At 33.8% G+C, this 12,283-nt stretch overlaps 1 protein-coding gene across 2 annotated transcripts; it reads left to right on the forward strand.

Annotated features, from left to right (window-relative positions):
• The first annotated feature begins 792 nt into the window (after positions 1–792).
• Positions 793–9,243, forward strand: LOC128184589 (beta-2 adrenergic receptor-like). 2 transcript variants are annotated; one of them, XM_052854138.1, is made up of 2 exons: positions 793–1,017; positions 7,998–9,243. In XM_052854138.1, the coding sequence occupies exon 2, from the start codon at positions 7,998–8,000 to the stop codon at positions 9,051–9,053; it is 1,056 nt and encodes a 351-aa protein (XP_052710098.1). In that variant the 5' UTR covers positions 793–1,017; the 3' UTR covers positions 9,054–9,243. The 2 variants fall into 2 exon arrangements, with proteins under 2 accessions (XP_052710098.1, XP_052710097.1); XM_052854137.1 differs by lacking the exon at positions 793–1,017 and adding an exon at positions 6,946–7,013.
• Positions 9,244–12,283: the final 3,040 nt, after the last annotated feature.

Raw genomic sequence — 12,283 nt, forward strand, 5'->3', positions numbered from 1 at the left:
CTTTTTCTGCACCGTATTTTCTATTTGGCTTGCAGCAGTTGATAGCATTAGGGCATGAATTTTTTTCTCTTCTTTCTGACGGAAATTAAAACAAATTCTTTTTATTTGCTAATCCCAGTCTATATACCTTGTGCAATATCTTATAATTAGCCTTTGGAAAGCAAGAAAGTCCAAAACAGGATATAGTTATTGACAAGTCATCTTTACTTTTCCCCCTTGCATGGCTAACTGATAAGAACTTAATGATACAAATGATGCAGATTTGAACAAACAAAATCAATATATGACAACTCATAGATTCTATCGCATCAAAATTGAAGTCGATTTCGCTTCAGTTCACGTCTTCGTTGATTGCTGCAGATAATTATTGATATATACACGCTGTGTCACGAACTGTCTGCTTTATATACACAACATAGTGGCAGATCATCAATCTTCATTCTTAGGAAGGAAAAAAAATCATTAATAAATGTTTCTGGTTGGATCATTAATAATGTTCGGGTTTCTTCTTCATAGCAAAAGAATAAATTTTCTCTGTTTTATCATCAACTTTCTGCTGACGATTATTATAGTAACCAAATCTTTAAAGGTGTTAATTTCGCGTTTTTATGTTGTAATTATTCATTTATTTATTTATTTTTGCTACTGCGTATTCCATGTAATTGTTATTAATATGTTTAACATTATCTATTATTGATTGACATCTAAAAAACCATACTGATTTCTTTCTTCTGAATGGTTTTCAGCATGAAATACAGTAACGTAGAAACTACTGCTGGCGTTTATAAGACGAACTCGGCAGGCAAGCGAGCGATTTGCTGTTCGCGGCTTGGCTCACCAATTACTGTACCACAGGCACGTGAGCCGATACATCACTGGATGCCGTTTTATTAGCATCACACTAATAAAAAGGAGGCGGCGACTGTTAATCCTGATATCAGGGCTCTCCTCTTCTTTATCCTTCACTTCTGCTTTGACTCTGCATGGAAACTTGACAGAGATTGTATCAGTATCAAGGTAAGACATGTACCATATATATATTTAATTAATTTTAGGAGAGGAACTTGTAAGTTGCAAGAACTTGTTTCCAATCCTTTTGTGTTATTTACACAATAAAATATGTTCAAATCAATTAATATTATATTCATTTTTTATTCTAGAGAAATTGTTAGATATACTACTAATATATAAAATAATTTTTTTTTTGTCATAATAATAATTTCTCTGTAGAAGTGATAATAAATTTGAGGCTTGTGATTATTTGAGGGAGTACGGTGGAAATTCGACCAAGAAAAAGGGGGAGGGGGTGTCATTTTTAAGAGTAATTATCACATGTATCTATCTACCGTTTAGAAGCCACTTTAATAAAATTTTGGTCAAAGTTGAATTGGTTACTATCATTATTAATGATTTTCATACTAAATACTTTCATTCTATATTTCTGTACTAAGTTCCTTTCCTGTTATTTGCAAACGATATTTAGCTGCAGTCTATTGCGTGTTACATACAGCAAAACTTCAAAAGCGTTAAGCCAAGCATGTAGTTGTTTTTAATGAAATATAAATTAAGTCTTTTCGTGTTTAGAAATATTTCTAGAATTAGATGATATTTTTGACTCTGGCATAACTTGAAGGAACACTTGCTTTAAAAACTTAAACGAGCAGCCATTTAAAAATAAGCAAAACTAGAGCTTCGCATTCGTTATATATGTATTTCGTGTGAAATTTTAAGTGTGAGTGTGTGTATCGGTATGTTAGGGGGGAGAGGTGGGGGGAGGGGGGCTATCGAGGTCCGATATACATGTATATACCTCACGGCAAGGGGAAAAGTCATGAGATTCGATCATTACAGTCTTAAAATGAATATAACGACACTTGAATTTTGTGTAATCACTATTATTATAGGGGTACAATCTTTTATTACATTTCTTGTCTATTTGTGTTTCCAATGAAAAAAATAAATAAACCGATTATGGAGGCTGATTGGTCAACTAATAAACCGTCAGATCTGCTTTAAAATTTTACGAATGATAATTTTGGCCATACAACACAAACATACATTATCATTTTAGGATTAAAATTGAATACGCTTCTTTATCTATATCTATATAAAAGGGCTTTTTATCTTAAAGACTTTTAATGTAACCTCAAAAATTGTCTCGACCATCCATTCCTCTCAGATTGCTTCATGACCTTGAGTCCCGATGCTCCAATTTAGCTAACACGACAAATATCTGTGTAATATAAAGGCGCAGCAAGCAGAACAAAGACCGAAATTAGTCGCCATTCTTCGGCTCTATAAAAAATATTGGCGATGTAATTACGATTCAATAAGGGCATTGGGATTTTTCAATAAAATTACCACGTATTGTTAAAATAAACGGTGATTTCTAACGCGGTGCACTGTTCAAACGCTATAAAATCCTTATACAATACAATAGCAAGAACTAAAATAGCAACTCTTTATCGGCACAAAAAATGCATGCATAATGACGAAGCTGATGAGTTTATCCGGGTTACTTTTTTTTTCAATAGATATGACGAGATATTTTTATTTTGATAGCCAGACTCTGTTTGAGCCGGGGCATTTCACTCAATATGAACCATTAACAATTCTCAGAGTATGGCACGAATATGGTGCACGCACATTAATGGAATATTTTTCACACATTTGTAAGAGTATAGTTATATAATCAGCATTTCAATATATCTGGGTCGTTTCAAATGAAATTTCCTCTAATGTTTAGAAAGGATAATCTTTTGAGAACGTGTTTAAGATGCCATGGATAACTGCTACTTTATACATGTAATTTTTTTTACTAGAACGTTGTCTTTCAATCAGAGTTTATATCACGGAAATAAATTATCAACAAGTGTCCCTTTGCCTGCGCTCAGTTGTCAGTCCCAAGCAAAAATGCCTCATTTCTCAAACATTCATTTTTAGCCAGGCTCTGCTGAAAGCAGAGTCCTGGCTGTGTAGGTAGGCATATCGCCAATGTTACTATAAACAGTACAACTTCAAAAGTAAACAAAAAACCAAACAGCATCAAAGTAAAAGCTTCCGCTATACCAAATAATTACACAAAGAGCCACGTTTCGTCAAAAGTGTTGGCATTTCGTTTCTTTTTTTAATTTCGAGAGAATTGTCTATCTTCTTTACTTTTCTTATCAATAACGTGTTTTAAAAACAAGACTATGCATTTTGGACACATACAAAGCGCACGAATTTCCATGAACTACTTCGCTTCGCGATGAACAAATGGGGATTGAATATATTACGATTGTTGCAAAATTCAAGGCAGCAACTGTTGAACTTTTTTCTACTAGACAGACATATTTTTGTTAATAGCACTTTACAAAATTTGGTCGCTCTCTGACGCTATGGCGACATCAAAAACATGAGAGAGAGAGAGAGAGAGAGAGAGAGATTTCAGTCTTTACAATATGCATAAAGACACATCAAAAGAGCCCGGCTTTCAGTACTTCAGTACATTGATTTTTTACTAGTAATTTTTATCTCCGTTTGTTTTAAGTTCATTAGTATTAACTTTTTAATATAACTCCACGAGTCCGTTAATTAAAGTACTTAATACAAAAAAATATCAACCGTAATGTAGTTTGAGTCAATGACGCCATTAGGTATAGTTTAATTGAAATTTTAAATAAAGTTAGAGATATATATGTGTATAAGACATGTGACTGAATGTCAGCAGTCTAGCAGACGCGTGCCTATCTTTATTGATGGAGATAAACGTCCTCTAGGTATATTACCATGCAATTTTCACTTATGATTAATGTGAGGCACCCAGAACTCTTGTTCTTTATATGATTATGGCTGACCTTGTACACATGTTCCTTTAGCCACGTGCACCAATATCTTGTTTTATATGTAGCCATAAAAACCAAAATACAAAACCAAAAAAAAAGTATGTGCATGTTTTATATCTCTCAAACAATATCATTGGTACATGAAAGGAACAAGAAAATTCACACAAAGACATGAGGCAGGATATTTATAATTATCTCATTTTTTTGGGGGGGGGGGTGGTGGATTAAAATCATTTTTAGTTTCAGTGCGAGCGTCATAATTAGCTAATTTAAGCAGTATCAATTTAGAATAATATTATTCATCTATATACGTATTTGCATTACACATGTATTATTTACTATATGGAGGTTGCTAGAAATCGTAGGAAATATGTTTTAATTTCAAAATTCTAATTGAATACTAAAAAAAAAAACTCTAAAAATAAAACGCTAAATTCTAATTTCAAAATTCTTTCATAAAATTTATACTAAATGGATTATTCAATATTGCAGATTTTTCTTTGCCGTTGGCTGACTCCCCCCTCCCCCCCCCCCCCCCACCCGGCCCGACTTTTTTTTTTTGTTTTGGAAAACCAATACCCTTGTTTGGTTTACAGCCTGTATTTAGGACCAAGATCCCTCTACAATTCGAATGGGCACACTGTGTACACATATCGTCTGTATTTTATAGTTTATCTAAGGTTCAATAACAAATTACTAGTATGCATGTATAATGAATGAAATCACATATCAAACTGATGTCTGTCCAGGCTTCAAAACAATTCATAATCTGAACAATGATTTCCTTGAGAACACCCTCTTCCGATCCTGTTTTTTCCCTCTATTTTTATAAACAACTATTAAGAAATACTAGCCGTTTAAATTCTTGATCGCCTCTGTATACATGTAATTAACCTTAACTTTCTAAAACATATTATCATTATTTTCTACGCCATTTTTTTGTTCAATATTCGAGATTCGAGATAAGACAGTTAATTGCATAAATTCCGGTATGTACAAGTTCTGATATACTCTCCTTAGAATGTCTCTCCTCTTATAGATGCGCCCCGAACCCGTGTAGGTTTATATACATTTAGCCTCTTTTCTCAATATTATAGCACATACATCAAAGAACATTACAACATTCCGGATGATTAGAGGCATACTTGTCTTGATAGTGGTTCCAATTAGATTTCCAGAATGCCACCACAAACTCCCCATTGTTTCAGTCTAGCTTGTGCCCTATCTCCGTCTAGCGTAGAATAAATGGATCCTATTAAGAGGAGCAAAACATTTCTGTTAGGCTTATGAAATCACTGGTACTTTTTCTGTGATAAAGTTTACCTTATGGAATCGTAGTTTTTATACTATCGGGTGAAGGGTTATTTCAGAAACAAGTGCCTGTGCTTATAATATACTATCAAACGATGTGTATACTTAGTATATACTAGATGAAACTTTTTTTTACAATTTGATGCTGGTCTGAAGTTTAAGGGGAAAGACCCCGAATTTTCCCATAGGGCTATAGACCTACAACTTATTCGCAATATGCCGGAGATTACAACTGAAATCCAAGACATAAAAAAGGAAGAATATACGCAATTGTCAAATCCGCCTGCCAGAAGAAGATGGTTCGTGTGTTATTGAATTTGAAAAATTAATTTAATATTGGAGGATTGATTCTTTGGATAAACTTACCACCCCTCTCTCCAAATTAAAACAAACGTTATCTATATTGTAACGGGGGCACCTTAGGAGAGTATATTAAAACTTATTTCATATGCGATCTATACGTCGCTGTAATTCTATACTATTGCAAGTTCGACCGATGTGACATGATGAAACCAAGTTGAGCCGGTAGCTACCAGTTGGCGTGATGATAAAACAATTGTGATTTAATTAAAAAAGGTAAAATTCAATATCCATTTTGCTGAAAATAATGTGTAATATCATCACTCTAATACAACAAGATGAAACAATTTAGTTTTAGCAGGTTTAGCAGTTTTCGTTTCTGCGAAAAATACAGAGATTATAATGTCTGATTAAAAAAAAAAAGATTTTGGGGGATAATAAATCTTCATATTTTCCTATAGCCTTACCATCATGCAACAAATATTTACTGTTATTTGAGTACTTTTATATATACATATACAATATAAAAATTAGATGATTTGTTTGTATATTCAAACCAAAAAAAACCTTTTGCGAGTATTTAATGATTGCATTTACGAGAATTTAAAAAAAGAATGAAACCAACCATTTCTTTAAAAAAAAATGCCATTACAACCGTTGCAAAGAATAATGCGACTTTTCCATTATGAAATACATTGTATTTCGTTATTGAAAAGCTAAACAGCGTATAATTGTAGTAGAACTAGCACAAGGGGTGTACCTGTATAATTTGTGGTCCCAGTAGCATATTAATGATTTTATACATTAAAATTTTGAAATTTGATAGAACTAAAAATTAACTATAACAAAAGATCATTTTGAATTCTACTTTTAAAAAAAACTTTAATAACAGTTAAACCGAATTAAAAATTGTCATTAACTATAAAACTGAGAGAATCAAACACTTGTTTTCGATCTCTTCATTAAAAACAATTTTTCTTTTAATTTTGAATTATGTTTAAAGTATTTAAATACTCTTGTCTTTGAAATTCTGAAATGTCACGTGATTAAAAATTATTGAAAGTATATAAATCATTTGGTAAATCCTCAATATTTGTCTCTTCAAAAGGATGTAGCTTATTGATTAGAAGAAGTTCATATTGAGTTTACGTCTAGATTAACGTGACGTCTTCCACAAAACCATTGCGTCGGCGTGTAATTAAAAATAACCACGGATGCAACTTATGAAGTAGGATAAATAAATTTTCATTATAAATCGTGATATTATGTTTTTCCTTCGTAAACTTTCTTCGCGTACATCAGCGATACAACACCTACAAAACACACACAACCACACAAAAAAAGAAAATACGTTTATTTACATTCCATTATCTTTTGACGTATGAATGAAATTTGCATAAATGATATGTTAATGAGTAATACGAATTTATACCTGTGTTTGTCTTAAAGTTAGCTGTGTGTTAGGAATGTGCATATATAAATAGCAGAGTGCAGATATGAAACTTTAATTGCCTTTCAAAACAAACTGATGAGAGCTATGCAATGAACTACCGGGGTTCGACGTGGGCTTATAAGGTATCAATTTTGTATTTGCCATTTACATTGAAAGACATTGCAAACTGACGATGTAAAGAAATGTAAACCTGATTCTTGTCTGTCTAAATCGCATATTTAACGGTGGATTGTGATTTTTTTCCAGAGAGAGAGAGAAAGAGAGAGAGAGAGAGAGAGAGAGAACATCGTAAATCTTCTGGGTTTTTTCTTGCACTGATCATATCTAGAATGCCTTTTTGAGACAGTGGCCATAGTCAATAACATTTGTTCAACTACACTGTGTTTTATAATGCTCTTAATGTAAATACTTTGATCGATTTGTTGATTGTAAAAATGATTTAACATCGTACGTAATGCAGTTGTTTTCTTTGTTGAAGATATTATTTAAGTTTTATTTATTTTAAGAAAAATTCCATTAAAATATTTAATTCATAACACACTTTTCTACATAATTACACAAAGGACATTGATAATATAATGAAACAACGATACAAAATGTTCCATAAAAGGGCATGGTCACGATTTTAATTTTAAAAAATCCATTATTATTCTTTTCTTGTTTTCTTATTCTTATCCATTGCTTTTTAAATGAATTTCAAATGAAAAAACCATCATCTGAGTGTCGGTCGTATATTTATTTAAGCAAGATACAGAGCTCATATTTCTTTGCTACATGAAGGATGCTCGTGTCATTGCAATATTGAAGCAGTGTACATGTAATTATTAATTAAAAACGGGAAATTAAATTTTTATAAAAATCGTGACCATGCCTCTTTAATGTGTCTTTCATATCCCCGACTGTTTTAGAATTTTTAAAGGTAATTTCAAGAGTTAATTGTCACAAGAAAGATTTAGAGATCAAGAACGACAGCCACTCCCTTTTTAATTGCAACCCCGTGGACAAAGCATACTCTTACATTACTTCTTGCTATGTCTCACTGCTAAACAGTGTGTGGTTGATTAAAATATCAACGTTTTATAAAAAATTATCCCTTCATTTTGCAGATGAACAACAACACCCTATATGAACACAACAGTATTTACATGTATGACTATGCTGCCAATTCTAACTGGACTTCGTTTATACTGGAAATAGGAAAAGCACATGAGGTGCATTCCCAACCTATTGCGGTATACGCCATCATTCTGACATGTCTTTCAACAATTGTGAACTCCGTCCTATGTTATGTGACACTTGTGACCCGAGAATTACGACGCCAACCCCTGTACGCATGCGTGTTCAACTTTTGCTTTATGAACTTACTCATGGGACTGTTCGTGACCTCTTTGGTTGTGTATCATGAACTAAGTCCCACGTGGAAGCTGGGACTGTTTGTTTGTAGGGCCTGGGTCATTCTGGATGTCTTTCTTCCTTTCACGTCTTTCATGACACTGATGCTTATGTCCATTGACCGTTTCTTTTACGCCCGTTTCCATTCCTTCTACCAATCGGCGAAATTCCGATTTCAGAGAGAAATCTACCTTCTTATTCCTTGGATCATCGGAATGGTGGTGGTGATTCCACTGTGGGTCGGCGGATTTCAACAGTCGCCGATAGAAATGACAGACATGTGTGTCTTTGGCTTGGTGGACGAAGCTTCGGTAGCATCGCCTATACTGGTTTTCTTTCTACCAGCCTTTTTCCTGATCTTAGTGATGATCATAACCCATTTCTTCTCTTTCCGCAAAATCACACGAGCTAACGCTAGATCAATAAGCAGTCGCTCAGCCGGAACGCCCAGAGACCAATATGGGTATTATGCGTACGAAAACAACTTTTCAGCTGTGACTCTGTATCTTATAAATGTGACATTTCTGATCATGTGGTCGCCCTATCATATGATGAGCCTCCTTCTGGCTATGTGTTTGCATTGCATGCCGCCTTACTCGCTCATCGTGGGGTTCACGTACATGGGGACTACCGCCAGCTCCATCATCTCGTTCTTGTGGCTAACTGACTACCATGTTCGATATTCCTTGAAACACGTGATATGTGATCGGTTTAAGAAAGTAAAACATACTCCTTCGAACAACGTTTCGCTTACGCTGTTGGAAGCATGAAAACAAAACTGTGACTTGAACAGTGAACTATACAAGAGACCTCTTGAGTACTACAACAGAAACATTTTTGTTTTGTGATTATACAAACATGTTGCACTTCAAATGTATCACTTTAAGAATGCACCTACACATGTTTAAACACTTATATAGCTCATCGCTTGACGAGGTAAATAAATAACTATTAACAATGTTGGAGTATTGTTTGCATGTAAAGTGTTTACATAAAAATGAATTCGTAAAATTTTGGAGAGAATGTTTCTTCAAAATAACAAGATTACTTAAAGGAAATATTCATTAATTTATATAAAGGTAAACTTACAATATTTGCTTTTGACACCAGTTTCTCTTTGAAATTAACTCTTTAAAAAATTCTTCACAAACACAAAATCTCTCTCTCTCTCTCTCTCTCTCTCTCACAGAGAGAGAGAGAGAGAGAGAGAGAGAGAGGACTGAGAGAATGACGGATCCGTTTTCTTCGTTGGTGAATTCTACAAATGAACACAAAATGTACTGAACATAAATTATTTAGCAAGATATTTTTAAGAAATAAATACGAATAATAAATAAGATCGGTTGAATATGTATGTTTATGCAATACTTCCAGATGCATGCCTGTAATGATATTATAGCTGTATAGTTACGCTGCTTTGCAGGAGAGCCAGTTGTAGACACTTCCACGAAGCAAATTAATCTAAAGATAATTTTTTATACGTACATATACCATAGTCTCCTGTTTTTGCAGGCACGTAGCATCAGGGGGTGGGGGGGGGGGCATGGCGGGCCTGCCCCCCCCCCAGTTTTTCTCGCAACAACAAATTTTGATATGAAAATAATAAGGCCTCCCCCCCCCCCCCCCCCCCCCCCCGATTTAGGATTTTGAAGATTTTGGGAACTTCCTATTTCCCCTATTTTTTCTTTTTTTTTTTTTGCTTGTCAAGATTTTTTGGATGAGTCTGCCCCCCCCCCCCCCCCCCCAATTTCAAAAGTGATGCTACGTGCCTGTTTTGATAGGATATTTATGTGTGTACAGCACTGCATGGGGTAACGTGCTCAGATTTCAGAACTAACGAATCAAAGCAACTGAAATATAAATTTACAAATACATTTTCCACATAGCACATATGTATCAAAATACTAGACATCTCGCCAAAGGCATAGTGTTTGAAATAAATACTTATTCTAGTTAAAACTAACTATTCTTTTATTTGAAAATTGAAAAGAATTCGCTATGTCTTTAAATCGCCAACTACCATGAATAGCGAAAGAAGCAAAATAAAACGAGGACGAGTATATCCCATTGTTTTCCCTCCAGGCCGAAATGTCAAACTTTCATTGGTTTAAACAAGGCATGTGATTTCAGAAATATTCCTATTTCCGGATGTTGGATTTTAATATATATTAAAATTTGGCAATATGACCGCCTACTATTTGAAGAAGTTGCCTTTAAAATTAGTTTTAAATCAGAGTAGCGGCCCTTTGAAACTCACTTTTGGGCAGTTGTGGCTATGGCACCCCCCCCCCCCCCCCCAAAATGGGAGCGTCAAAATTAGCTCAAAACTCTGCGAAGGAAAGAGAGAAGACTTCTAAAATTAGATAGCAACAAAATAAGAGTGCAGCTTGAGGATTCTCAACAAGGATTTGAGAAGTGAGAACGGTAAATTTGAAGAGATCCACTGTGTAAAATTGGACGAGATGTAAGGCCATTTTAACATGGACTTGCGTAGATCATCGCTTTTTGTAAATTAATTCCTTATCTAATAGTCCTCGAGAAAACGAAACACTTCGTTTGGTTTGATTCCTACTGCCCTGGAAAATATATATCGGGTTGATCAATCTCATAGACGGCTCGGCTAGCTTTGTTTCACCGTCTATGAGATTGATCAACCCGATATATTTCAGCAGTCAGTCAATAACAAACCTAACTAGACCTATTTTTGTCTCCAACAAAAAGGAAGGGCTTTTCGACAGCCCTTAACACCCCTTATTTAAATTTATTAAATTTTCTCTCAAAATCTGTATTTTAAAAATTAAAAAAAATATCATGAGCATATACCCACACGTTAACATTTAAGAAATTAAATGCCCAAAGAAAGATAACTGCAGAATTTTTTATCCAACTACATCGTTTATTTCTTGAAAAAAAAGTTCTTAAAATTCATATATAAGAAAGTACTCATTTAAGATTCAAGTGTGTTGGTATTCTTAAATCTCTAATGCTATTCATTCATTGAGCAAAGCGAGATAACTCTTGAATTTTAATTTTTAGAAATGTGATAAAGTTTTCATTTTCAGGCCCTTATAACCCCTATAAGGAGTCAAAAATTGGCCCTTTTGACCATGAGTTTTAAATTGTACTCTTTATTCTAAAATAATAACTGAAAAGAGTTGGAAAATTGGATGAGTAATAAAAAAGTTATAGCTAAAGGGCTGTTTTTAATACTGATCCTTTCAGGTCCCTCAATTTTCGGAATTTTTTTCCTAAAACCTTTTCCGGTCTGCGCATTTAGTCCCTCATTACAATTACAAAATATGAAAATATTTGCTTAAAAACTGTTTGAGAAAACGTTACATGCGTGAATTCAATTTAACATAGAAACTGCCATAGACAATTTTCATCGGCTCATAAAACCGGAAGTACTCAATACTATTCAATGAAACTTTGAATATATCTTAAATACGTCTATGTAAACAATATATATTTATTGAGCAAAGCGAGATAACTCTTGAAATTTATTTTTTTGAATTGGGATAAAGTTATCATTTTCAGACCCTTAAAACCCCTATAAGGAGTCAAAAAGTGCCCCCTCGGACCATATTTTTTAAATTGTACTCTTTATTCTAAACTATAAACCGAAAAGAGTTTGAAAATCGGATTAACAATAAAAAAGTTACAGCTAAAGGGCTGTTTTTAATATTAACCCTTTCAGATCCCTTATTTTTTAGAATTTTTTTCCCAAGACATTTTCCGGTCTGCGCATTAGGTCCCTGATTACAAATACAAAATATAAAAATATTTGCTTGAAAACTGTTTGAGAAAACGTTACATGCGTGAATTCAATTTAACATAGAAACTCCTATAGGCAATTTTCATCGGCTCATAAAACCGGAAGTACTTAATACTTTTCAATGAAACTTTAAATATACCTTAACTACTTCTATTTAAACAAAATCTTAACCATCTTAAAACATTCCTAAGCTTTTCTGAGTTTTTAATTTTTTCATCCCCCCTT

This window comes from Crassostrea angulata, chromosome 5 (genome assembly GCF_025612915.1).
Source record: "Crassostrea angulata isolate pt1a10 chromosome 5, ASM2561291v2, whole genome shotgun sequence".
In the NCBI taxonomy this organism is placed as follows: Eukaryota; Metazoa; Mollusca; class Bivalvia; order Ostreida; family Ostreidae; genus Magallana; species Magallana angulata.

What these genes read in the sequence shown, in the direction of transcription:
- LOC128184589 (XM_052854137.1), top strand. Translation starts at nt 6,981, where the DNA reads ATGAACTACCGGGGTTCGACGTGGGCTTATAAG. An exon ending in GTTCGACGTGGGCTTATAAG is followed by an intron (nt 7,014 to 7,997) that starts GTATCAATTTTG and finishes TTCATTTTGCAG; the next exon opens with ATGAACAACAACACCCTATA.